Source organism: Onthophagus taurus, chromosome 6 (genome assembly GCF_036711975.1).
Source record: "Onthophagus taurus isolate NC chromosome 6, IU_Otau_3.0, whole genome shotgun sequence".
In the NCBI taxonomy this organism is placed as follows: Eukaryota; Metazoa; Arthropoda; class Insecta; order Coleoptera; family Scarabaeidae; genus Onthophagus; species Onthophagus taurus.
The window spans coordinates 15,452,413-15,465,528 of NC_091971.1; the positions used below are offsets into that span (position 1 = coordinate 15,452,413).

At 28.1% G+C, this 13,116-nt stretch overlaps 2 protein-coding genes across 2 annotated transcripts; one reads left to right on the forward strand and one right to left on the reverse strand.

Moving 5' to 3' along the window:
- Window positions 1–2,727: 2,727 nt before the first annotated feature.
- On the reverse strand, window positions 2,728–3,413 carry LOC111418647 (flexible cuticle protein 12-like). Its single transcript, XM_023051268.2, has 3 exons — window positions 3,328–3,413; window positions 3,162–3,271; window positions 2,728–3,104 (listed from the first exon to the last, which is right to left on the reverse strand). Exons 1-3 carry the CDS (start codon window positions 3,334–3,336, stop codon window positions 2,915–2,917), a joined length of 309 nt encoding a protein of 102 aa, XP_022907036.1. The 5' UTR covers window positions 3,337–3,413; the 3' UTR covers window positions 2,728–2,914.
- A 5,651-nt stretch (window positions 3,414–9,064) lies between these two features.
- Window positions 9,065–9,496, forward strand: LOC111418653 (flexible cuticle protein 12-like). Its single transcript, XM_023051274.2, has 2 exons — window positions 9,065–9,073; window positions 9,185–9,496. Exons 1-2 carry the CDS (start codon window positions 9,065–9,067, stop codon window positions 9,494–9,496), a joined length of 321 nt encoding a protein of 106 aa, XP_022907042.1.
- The last annotated feature ends 3,620 nt before the right edge of the window (window positions 9,497–13,116 follow it).

Here is a 13,116-nt window from a genome sequence, read left to right on the forward strand (position 1 = left end):
TAAAACTTTTTTGTATGAAAACTTTTTTTCTGTCAGATATAATTAATGAGATATAAAAGAAAATTGATGCAAACATCCAAATTTCTATTTTTCTTGAGTTGAGTTGAATATGCTAATTGATGGAGTAAATATCTTTATTCAATACGTCTCATGAGTTAATTCTAAACATTTTTTGTTAAAAAAATAATTCTGCATCATGCACAATTAATGAGTTATAACCGAAAATGATCAAAAACATCAACATTTTGTTTTATTATTGGGTTGGGTTGGTACTATTGATCGATGGATTAAAGTAACTTATTGGGTATGTTTTATGGGTTACTTCTAAATCTTTTTTGTATGAAAACTTTTTTCCATCAGATATAATTAATGAGTTATAAAAGAAAATTGATGCAAACGTCAAAATTTCTATTTTTTTAAGTTGGGTTGGTAATGCTGATTGATAGAGTAAATATCTTTATTCAATACGTCTTATGAGTGAATTCTAAACATTTTTTGTTAAAAAAATAATTCTCCACCATGCACAATTAATGAGTTATAACCGAAAATGATCAAAAACATCAAAATTTTGTTTTATTATTGGGTTGGGTTGGTACTATTGATCGATGGATTAAAGTAACTTATTGGGTATGTTTTATGGGTTACTTCTAAATCTTTTTTGTATGAAAACTTTTTTCCATCAGATATAATTAATGAGTTATAAAAGAAAATTGATGAAAACGTCAAAATTTCTATTTTTTTAAGTTGGGTTGGTAATGCTGATTGATGAAGTAAATATCTTTATTCAATACGTCTTATGAGATAATTCTAAAAATTTTTTGTTAAAAAAATAATTCTGCATCATGCACAATTAATGAGTTATAACCGAAAATGATCAAATACATCAAAATTTTGTTTTATTATTGAGTTGGGTTGGTACTATTGATCGATGGATTAAAATAACTTATTAGATAAGTTTTATGGGTTAATTCTAAATCTTTTTTGTATGAAAACTTTTTTGCCATCAGATATAATTAATGAGTTATAAAAGAAAATTGCTGAAAACGTCAAAATTTCTTTTTTTTTTAAGTTGGGTTTGTAATGCTGATTGATGGAGAAAATATCATTATTCTATACGTCTTATGAGTTAATTCTAAACATTGTTTGTTAAAAAAATAATTCTCTACTATGCACAATTAATGAGTCATAACCGAAAATGATCAAAAACATCAAATTTTGATGTTTTATTATTGGGTTGGTTTGGTACTACTGATCGATAGATTAAAATAACTTATTGGATAAGTTTTTTATAAGTTTAAAAATTATGGCAAACGTGTCAACATGATGCCTAAATAGAAAATGATATTTAAATTTCGACAAATATATGGGAGCTATTTAGTCTTAACCTCTCTCTCTAAAGTTGTAAACGGAGGCTTTATTTATTTAATTCTACTGTGCATACTTGATCCCATTTCAATAATCTTATTTCACATCCTATCTAATAAAATGGCCCATTGGGCTCTAAATCATCGGAGTCTTCAAGGTGTCAATTATTATATGTACAAGCATTATTCTTCTTAATGTGTCTTCTCTATTACTGAAGGTTGGCGATAATTTCGGCAAAGTGCTCTCTGTTTTTGCTATTCATAATTTTGTCCGCTCTGGGCCTCTTTTTCGTTCAAGCTTCTTTTCCATTATGAGTCGTAGGAAGTTCTATTTTTTCCTTCTATAAGTATGCCTTAGATAACTTGTTTTCCGTATTCCACCTCATCAGTGGAGACGTGCTCCGCCCAAGAGATCTTCAGCATTCTTCGGAAAATCCACATTTCAAAGGTTACATCAGCCTCATACCATTAATTTCAAGAATCCATGCTTCCACGTACATTTTCTCAAATCTGTATCGAACATTCAGTGACAAGATGGAATTTACTAGGAGTTTCTGCATTCTTTGAAAAGTGGATCTGGCATATTCTATACTAGCTCGCACTTCAACCTCGTGGTCAAGATCGTCAGTTATCCAGCAACCTAGATATTGAAATCTGTGTACGGGTTCTATCTGCTTGTTGTAGATACGAATATTAATGCAGGGATTTGGAATACGTGTCACAGCTATTACTTTTGTTTTCTTTATGTTTATTTTTAACCCTGGAGTATCTTCTTTCTTGGTCACGGCATTCAAAAGTCGTTGCAAGCCCTCAGCACTGCCTATTGACTCCGTTGACTTTGATTCTTTCCTTAATATGTTCAATAGAATTTTGAAAGATTTCTTTCACAGTAAGCATTAATTTAGTAGAGTACATAAATTTTAAATAAATATGACATCGATGTTTTAACGAGCTTGTTTCAATAGTATTAACAACCATATTTTTGCTTTTTTGGCAAAATAAGATTTTATTCTTAACTTTGTCCGTGTAATACAATATATAACTTATTATTTTTCGAAGAAGTTGTTCTTTAATGACGTCATCTTTGGTTTGGTGGCGACCACAATGAATGAATTTGAATTGAATTTTAATAATTAAACAAAATGACATTTAACTTATTATGCGTTGATGTGGGATTGAAGGATGCAATAACATTATGATATCAACGATGATGGTAGACTGGATGACAAATAAATAAATATTAAGTAGTTTGGTTTTCACTCGAATTACGATGAACGTGTTTGGATTAAATGGATAAACGATTAAATTAAAAAAAGAATAAATTGTTTTAAATAATTAATTAAATTAGTAATAAAAATCAAGATTAATATGAATAAAAATCATAATTTTATTTCATTTATAAATATGTACAGGTACAAAAATAGAAAAATTACAAATCTATCTAAAAGCAATGAAAAAAAGAAAGTTAAAAATAATCTATTTTCATTTTGGATAGGCTGTAGTAACTTTAGTTATTTCACAATATCTTCCAAATCGCTTTTATTGTTTTATTACGCTCTCGGTAAATGAGCTCCTTGTGGTTGAAAACCGTTTTCATCAGCAATGTAAGTCACCGTGTAAGTAACACCATCTGGACCTAAATAAGAGTATTGTCCCCTAACAGCAATCGCTTCATTATCAGTACCGGGATTCACCAATTGGCCTTGTTCTTGAGCCGAAATTCTATTACTAGTTTCATAACTAAAAAAAATTATTATTGGTTTGAATAAATGAATAAAAAAATGAATAAATTCTTACGCATAATTATATCCATCGACACCAATGTTATCAAAATCGTTTCTTAGAACAACAGCATCTCTATCGTATTGGGGAGCAGCGAAAGCAACAGCAACAAATAACAAGATTACCTATGCAAAAAAAGTCCAACTTAAAAATTTAATAAAAAAAAAACTTTTTAACTAACCACTTTCATTTTTGATGAAGACTATAACTTTTTTCTATTAGAATAGATGATTAGAACACGTTTGAAGCACTGATACGTTTCGGTTCTCAGCTCGAGATATTTATAGGGAAAAACGAAAGTAAACCCATTTTTTTTTCGGTCGTGGCCCCACTCTTTTCGCAGGGGTGACCCAACCCAGTATCCAATCGAATACTGTGGCCGTTAAATTAGACGAGAAGAAATCTTCTTTCACACGAACTTGCAAGCAACCAGAATATTATGCCGTAATAACCATATAAAGATCGTCGGCTTTGTTATAAAATTTTATTTTATTGAAACAGTTTGAGTCGCAAGTTTCTAGTTGTTGCATTAACCGACAATTTTTTTGTTTATTAATTATAAAAAAGTTGTTGAAAATATGAGTATATGTTTCATTATCATTAATATGAAATCTAGCGCTGCATAACAATTAAAACTAGCACTAGACCTAGTTCTAGAAACATTCGGGTTTAGCCGTGCGTTTCATAAGATGACTAAACCTGAATGTTTCTACTTCTAGTTTGTTTTGCACTTGCACTGTCACTAGAACTAACACTATACCTAGAACTAGAATCATTCGGATTTAACCGTCTTTAGAGACGTGCGGCTAAACCCAAATGATTCAAGTTCTAGTAGTGGTGGACCGGATATCCGGCAACTATCCGGCCATTTTTTAAAATCCGGTCGGATACTGGATAGTTACCAAATATCCGGCTTTGGCCGGATATTTAAAATCTATTACTTATAATGGTAGAGTACCATTCACAGGAATTAGTATCTCTTTTAGGTGTTGGACACTGCAAATAATAATCAAGTTCAATTCCAATAGGACTTCTTTCATTGAATACAATTTTATTTATATCAGGCATGTCATTAGAAACCTCCTTGTAACAATCCCAATACGATATATAAAATCTCTTGCTGCAATTTCGTCTAATTTCCTTCTCTTCGCTTGTAATTTATCATCACATTCATTACTAACAGAACTGTCGCTGTTATCACTTTCGATTATTAATTAAAGGAACCTCTTCTTAATGCAAAAAGCCGTTTTGAAAAATCGCTTTTAGTTTTTGAGAAATAAATTTTTGAAATGATCGAAAATTTTTTCGAATTTTGCAATTTTCGCCGATTAAGTTTTAAAGATTCGTATAAAATCCATTTCTTGGAATATGAGTATGAAAATTTCCCAATGAGTTAATAAAAGTGTCCTCTTTCCAATGAACGAACCCCTTTTGAAAAATAACTTTTAGTTTTTGAGAAAACAATATTTGAAGTTTTGATAAAATTTTCGATGAAATAATTTTCATCGATAACTTTCAAAATTCGCTATAAAATTCATTTCTTGAAGAGTCCTTGTGGAAATATCACCAATTATTAATTAAAGTATCCTCTTTTTAATGCAACAAGCCGTTTTGATAAATCACTTTTAGTTTTTGAAAAATAAATTTTTGAAATGATCAACAATTTTTTGTTAAGTTTTAAAAATTCGTATAAAATCCATTTTTTGGAATATGAGTATGAAAATTTCCCAGTGTTAATAAAAGTGTCCTCTTTCCAACAAACCAACACGTTTTGAAAAATAACTTTTAGTTTTTGAGAAAACAATATTTGAAGTTTTGATAAAATTTTCGATGTTGCAATTTTCATCGATAATTTTCAAAATTCGCTATAAAATTCATTTGTTGAAGGATCTTTGTGGAAATATCACCAATTATTAATTAAAGTATCCTCCTTACAATGCAACAAGCCGTTTTGAAAAATCGCTTTCAGTTTTTGAGAAATAAATTTTTGAAATGATCGAAAATTTTTTCGAATTTTGCAATTTTCGCCGATTAAGTTTTAAAAATTCGTATAAAATCTATTTCTTAGAATATAAGTATGAAAATTTCCCAAAGTGTTAATAATAGTGTCTCCTTTCCAATGAACCAACCCGTTTTGAAAAATAGCGTTTAGTTTTTGAGAAAACAATATTTGAAGTTTTGATAAAATTGTCGATGTTGCAATTTTCATCGATAATTTTCAAAATTCGCTATAAAATTAATTTCTTGAAGGATCCTTGTGGAACTATCACCAATTATTAATTAAAGTATCTTCTTTTTAATGCAACAAGACGTTTTGAAAAATCACTTTTAGTTTTTGAGAAATAAATTTTTGAAATAATCACCAATTTTTTCGAATTTTGCAATTTTCGCCGATTAAGTTTTAAAAATTCGTATAAAATCCATTTCTTGGAATATGAGTATGAAAATTTCCCAAAGTGTTAATAAAAGTGTCCTCTTTCCAACAAACCAACACGTTTTGAAAAATAACTTTTAGTTTTTGAGAAAACAATATTTGAAGTTTTGATAAAATTTTCGATGTTACAATTTTCATCGATAATTTTCAAAATTCGCTATAAAATTCATTTGTTGAAGGATCTTTGTGGAAATATCACCAATTATTAATTAAAGTATCCTCTTTACAATGCAACAAGCCGTTTTGAAAAATCGCTTTCAGTTTTTGAGAAATAAATTTTTGAAATGATCGAAAATTTTTTCGAATTTTGCAATTTTCGCCGATTAAGTTTTAAAAATTCGTATAAAATCTATTTCTTAGAATATAAGTATGAAAATTTCCCAAAGTGTTAATAAGAGTGTCCTCTTTCCATTGAACAAACCCGTTTTGAAAAATAGCTTTTAGTTTTTGAGAAAACAATATTTGGAGTTTTGATAAAATTGTCGATGTTGCAATTTTCATCGATAATTTTCAAAATTCGCTATAAAATTAATTTCTTGAAGGATCCTTGTGGAACTATCACCAATTATTAATTAAAGTATCCTCTTTTTAATGCAACAAGACGTTTTGAAAAATCACTTTTAGTTTTTGAGAAATAAATTTTTGAAATAATCACCAATTTTTTCGAATTTTGCAATTTTCGCCGATTAAGTTTTAAAAATTCGTATAAAATCCATTTCTTGGAATATGAGTATGAAAATTTCCCAAAGTGTTAATAAAAGTGTCCTCTTTCCAACAAACCAACACGTTTTGAAAAATAACTTTTAGTTTTTGAGAAAACAATATTTGAAGTTTTGATAAAATTTTCGATGTTACAATTTTCATCGATAATTTTCAAAATTCGCTATAAAATTCATTTGTTGAAGGATCTTTGTGGAAATATCACCAATTATTAATTAAAGTATCCTCTTTACAATGCAACAAGCCGTTTTGAAAAATCGCTTTCAGTTTTTGAGAAATAAATTTTTGAAATGATCGAAAATTTTTTCGAATTTTGCAATTTTCGCCGATTAAGTTTTAAAAATTCGTATAAAATCTATTTCTTAGAATATAAGTATGAAAATTTCCCAAAGTGTTAATAAGAGTGTCCTCTTTCCATTGAACAAACCCGTTTTGAAAAATAGCTTTTAGTTTTTGAGAAAACAATATTTGGAGTTTTGATAAAATTGTCGATGTTGCAATTTTCATCGATAATTTTCAAAATTCGCTATAAAATTAATTTCTTGAAGGATCCTTGTGGAACTATCACCAATTATTAATTAAAGTATCCTCTTTTTAATGCAACAAGACGTTTTGAAAAATCACTTTTAGTTTTTGAGAAATAAATTTTTGAAATAATCACCAATTTTTTCGAATTTTGCAATTTTCGCCGATTAAGTTTTAAAAATTCGTATAAAATCCATTTCTTGGAATATGAGTATGAAAATTTCCCAAAGTGTTAATAAAAGTGTCCTCTTTCCAACAAACCAACACGTTTTGAAAAATAACTTTTAGTTTTTGAGAAAACAATATTTGAAGTTTTGATAAAATTGTCGATGTTGCAATTTTCATCGATAATTTTCAAAATTCGCTATAAAATTAATTTCTTGAAGGATCCTTGTGGAACTATCACCAATTATTAATTAAAGTATCCTCTTTTTAATGCAACAAGACGTTTTGAAAAATCACTTTTAGTTTTTGAGAAATAAATTTTTGAAATAATCACCAATTTTTTCGAATTTTGCAATTTTCGCCGATTAAGTTTTAAAAATTCGTATAAAATCTATTTCTTAGAATATAAGTATGAAAATTTCCCAAAGTGTTAATAAGAGTGTCCTCTTTCCATTGAACCAACCCGTTTTGAAAAATAGCTTTCAGTTTTTGAGAAAACAATATTTGAAGTTTTGATAAAATTTTCGATGTTGCAATTTTCATCGATAATATTCAAAGTTCGCTATAAAATTAATTTCTCGAAGGATCCTTGTGGAAATATCACCAATTATTAATTAAAGTATCCTCTTTTTAATGCAAGAAGCCGTTTTGAAGAATCGCTTTTAGTTTTTGAGAAATAAATTTTTGAAATGATCAACAATTTTTTCGAATTTTGTAATTTTCGCTGATTAAGTTTTAAAAATTCACTATCCGTTCCATCACTAAGTTCTAGGTATAGTGTTAGTTCTAGTTTTACACTTGCACTGTCACTACCAACATGATATGCACCTTCAAACACAGCAAGAAGAGTTGTTACCTGACTAAATGACCATTTTAATACAAGGTGGGTAGATCGTCTTGGTCCTGTAGCATGCTCTCCAAGATCACCAGACCTCAACCCACTAATATATCAAGTAGAAATTACCACCATTCAACAATTACAATAAAAAATAATAAACGCTGTTGAAGAATTATTCAAAGAATAGTAAGTATTCAAAGAAATGGAAATTATTTTGAGCAATTTTTGTAAAAGCAATATTAAAATGTTTTTACATAATTGCATTATTATTACAGTTACATAATTATTATTAATTATAAAGTTTCTGTGCTAAAAAGTTTACGTTTTAAAACTTGTATAACTTGCATACGAGTTATGAATCATTCTGTCTGTATAACGCCAAAGTTGTGAAATCATATTTGTTTTGGACAACTTTGAAAATCATGCTAAACTGGTGATAAATTTGCAAGATAAATTTAGAAACGGCAATAATTCATAAAAAAAATTATTTGAGAAATCGATTTCTTTTTGGATGCAACTGGTTCCTCTTGACCTAAAATGAAAGAAATCGTGATTTGTTACACTAACTTAAGACAACTTTGGAAATTCATTAAAACATATTTATTTTAACCCAAAAAAAACAAAATTGTTTAAAAAGGACTTAATGAAAATGTTAATTTATAGAAGTATAATATGCTAAAAGTTCATACGTGCATAATTGAGTTATTTGTAGGACAAAATATGAGGAAGTCCGTAAATGATTTTTATTTTTAGAAGGAGAAAGCGTTAGATACAAGTATTCAAAATGATCATTGAAAAATATAAAGTTAGATAACGCGTTTATTGTTGACATTTTCACATTGTCAACATTTTGCTGACTTTTTTTTTACTTTAACCATTAATTTTATTAATTTTATTTGATTTATATCAAAAGATGATTAGAAATGTGATTAGATTGTAAATCTTCTTATTAAATTCTACATAAAATTAATTAAATTTTTCATTAAACTTAAACTGATATATTATTTTTAATACGATATAATCATACAATATTTATATTTAATCTTTAAAAAAATTGCAATTTAATTTTCGATTAACAAACATTACTTAACAAACGTTTATAGGAAAAACAGAAAGCGTTGATAGCTAATTCTAAGTCACTAACTGACTATAAATACCATCCAAATCGGAAAGTTTCTTGCCAGTTTTAAAGAAGCAAATCATCAAGAACCAACATCTTCTTCTCTCATTGAAAAGATGAAAGTGGTTAGTTAGTGTCTTATTTAACACCTTATTAACACCAATTACAATAACCTTTATCACTTTCGTTATATAACTCATTCCAGTGTAACTTTATTCTATTCAATTTACTTACAGATAATCCTTTTGGTTTTAATTGCCACGTGTCTTGTTGTACGTGGGGCGCCTCAAAATGATGCAAGTGCAGTTGTGGTTAAAAGCAATTTTGATAGTAATCTTGGTGGATATAGCTTTGAATACGAAACTAGTAATGGGATTCAAGCGAGTGAAAATGGTCAAATTTTGAATCAAGGCGCTGAAAATGAAGGAATTGCCGTTCAAGGGCAATATCGGTATGTAGCACCTGATGGTGTTGCTTATTCTGTACAATATACTGCTGATGAAAATGGATTTAGACCACAAGGAGATCATTTACCAACATTACCTTAAGTTACATTTCAGTATTTTAGTGGTAAAATTGTGTTGTAAAAAAATATATTGTAAATAATAAGAATTTTTGGTTTTATTTTTTTTTGAATACCACTATAAATTTATACCAAGCTAAGCAAAATCTAAATAGAGATTCTCACTATTTATTGTAAATTTTGCAAATTTTTCATTAAGATTTTACGTGAATTTGATAGATTGAAATGTCGTTTACTTTCATTACTGCTCAAACTGGTTATTCCTTTGTCGTATACGAAATTATTATTGCTTTGTTAAGCAAAAGGAAATATACGGTCAATAGCATATGAAGTGAAAAATATCTGTAATCTTTCAATAACATAATAGTGACTGGTTGAAAAAATTGATTTTTCTCTTATATAAATTGCATACAAATATAGTGTAGAATACGTGGGTAAAGTGATTTTCTGATATTCGGAGTAATTTGTGCCAAAACTCAGCTTGAATTCGACTTTTCCAGAACTAGATTCAGAAGCTTTTCAGGAAACCGGGATTGAATTCCGTACTGCTAACTCGAATAAAACTTAAAAATATTGCAAATAAGAAAAGAAGAAAGAAGGAAAGTATGAGCTCAAGGAATTAATGCAGTGGTCGATAAAAGAACAAGATTGATATGTGGATTAGTTTGAGTTGTTCACGAAAATCAAATACTGCAACGCAAATAAAATCAAAGAAAGCGTGAGTACACTTTTAAATGCAAGGTGTGAATTTGTATTTCATTACTTTTTAAACAGCATTTCTTAATTTATTCGATTTCAATGTAATGGTATGTAAAGCAGCCACACACGTTTGTCTACAAATTTGTATACGCATATGTAGACACATCTCCGTAAATACAACTTCATGGCTTAATTCACGAGGACAAAGAGAATCGAACTAACATGCTTTTAACATGCTGGACAAGTTAAAAGTGGTTTGAATAAATATAAAGGACATATAGGTATATAAAGATATCCAGAAGTTTCTAAAAAAATTTTAAATAATCAAAGAAGGGTTTAAGGTTTTTGCTTTGATTTGCAGTGAAATTTACAACTATGAAAACTGCTCTTTACTGATTTGGTAGGGACAAAGATACAAACCAATTATGTTTGTATCTTAGTTTTTGAACAATACTATATTGTAGTGGCGGAACTATAGGACATTTTTCATGGAATACAACTTTATTTATATCAGGTTTGTCATTAGCAACCTCATTGTAACAATCCCAATACTATATATAAAATCTCTTGTTGCAGTTTCGTCCAGTTTTCTTCGCTTGTAATTCATCATCACCTTCATTACTAACAGAACTATCGCTGTTATCACTTTCGATTATTAATTAAAGTATCCTCTTTTTAATGCAAAAAGCCGTTTTGAAAAATCACTTTCAGTTCTTGAGACATAAATTTTTGAAATGATCGACAATTTTCTCGAATTTTGCAATTTTAGCCGATTATGTTTTAAAAATTCGTATAAAATCCAGTTCTTGGAATATGAGTATGAAATTTTCCCAAAATGTTAATAAAAGTGTCTTCTTTCCAATAAACCAACCTATTTTAAAAAATAGTTTTTAATTTTTAAGAAAACAATATTTGAAGTTTTGATAACATTTTCGATGTTGCAATTTTCATCGATAACTTACAGAATTCGCTATAAAATTCATTTCTTGAAGGATCCTTGTGAAAATATCACCAATTATTAATTAAAGTATCCTCTTTTTAATACAACAAGCCGTTTTGAAAAATCACTTTCAGTTCTTGAGAAATACATTTTTGAAATGATCGACAATTTTTTCGAATTTTGCAATTTTCGCCGATTAAGTTTTAAAAATTCGTATAAAATCCAGTTCTTGGAATATGAGTATGAAAATTTCCCAACGTGTTAATAAAAGTGTCTTCTTTCCAATGAACCAACCCGTTTTGAAAAATAGGTTTTTAGTTTTTGAGAAAACAATATTTGAAGTTTTGATAAAATTCTCGATGTTGCAATTTTTATCCATAAATTACAAAATTCGCTATAAAATTCATTTCTTGAAGGATCCTCTTGGAAATATCACCAATTATTAATTAGAGTATGCTCTTTTTAATGCAAAAAGCCGTTTTGAAAAATCACTTTTAGTTCTTGAGAAATACATTTTTGAAATGATCAAAAATTTTTTCGAGTCTTGCAATTTTCGCCGATTAAGTTTTAAAAATTCGTATAAAATCCAGTTCTTGGAATATGAGTATGAAAATTTCCCAAAGTGTTAATAAAAGTGTCTTCTTTCCAATGAACCAACCCGTTTTGAAAAATAGGTTTTTAGTTTTTGAGAAAACAATATTTGAAGTTTTGATAAAATTCTCGATGTTGCAATTTTTATCCATAAATTACAAAATTCGCTATAAAATTCATTTCTTGAAGGATCCTCTTGGAAATATCACCAATTATTAATTAAAGTATGCTCTTTTTAATGCAAAAAGCCGTTTTGAAAAATCACTTTTAGTTTTTGAGAAATACATTTTTGAAATGATCAAAAATTTTTTCGAGTCTTGCAATTTTCGCCGATTAAGTTTTAAAAATTCGTGTAAAATCCAGTTCTTGGAATATGAGTATGAAAATTTCCCAAAGTGTTAATAAAAGTGTCTTCTTTCAAATAAACCAACCCGTTTTGAAAAATAGTTTTTAGTTTTTGAGAAAACAATATTTGAAGTTTTGATAAAATTTTCGATGTTGTAATTTTCATCGATAACTTACAGAATTCGCTATAAAATTCATTTCTTGAAGGATCCTTGTGGAAATATTACCAATTATTAATTAAAGTATGCACTTTTTAATGCAACAAGCCGTTTTGAAAAATCACTTTTAATTCTTAAGAAGTAAATTTTTGAAATGATCGACAATTTTTTCGAATTTTGCAATTTTCGCCGATTAAGTTTTAAAAATTCGTATAAAATCCAGTTCTTGGAATATGAGTATGAAAATTTCCCAAAGTGTTAATAAAAGTGTCTTCTTTCCAATGAACCAACCCGTTTAGAAAAATAGTTTTTAGTTTTTGAGAAAACAATATTTGAAGTTTTGATAAAATTCTCGATATTGCAATTTTCATCCATAAATTACAAAATTCGCTATAAAATTCATTGCTTGAAGGATCCTCTTGGAAATATCACCAATTATTAATTAAAGTATGCTCTTTTTAATGCAAAAAGCCGTTTTGAAAAATCGCTTTTAGTTCTTAAGAAATGAATTTTTGAAATGATCGACAATTTTTTCGAATTTTGCAATTTTCGCCGATTAAGTTTTAAAAATTTGTACAAAATCCATTTCTTGGAATATAAGTATGAAAATTTCTCAAAATGTTAATAAAAGTGTCTTCTTTCAAATGAACCAACCCGTTTTGAAAAATAGTTTTTAGTTTTTGAGAAAACAATATTTGAAGTTTTGATCAAATTTTCGAAGTTGCAATTTTCATCGATAACTTATAAAATTCATTTCTTTAAGGACCCTTTTGGAAATATCACCAATTATTAATTAAAGTATGCTCTTTTTAATGCAAAAAGCCGTTTTGAAAAATCGCTTTTTGTTCTTAAGAAATAAATTTTTGAAATGATCGACAATTTTTTCGAATTTTGCAATTTTCGCCGATTAAG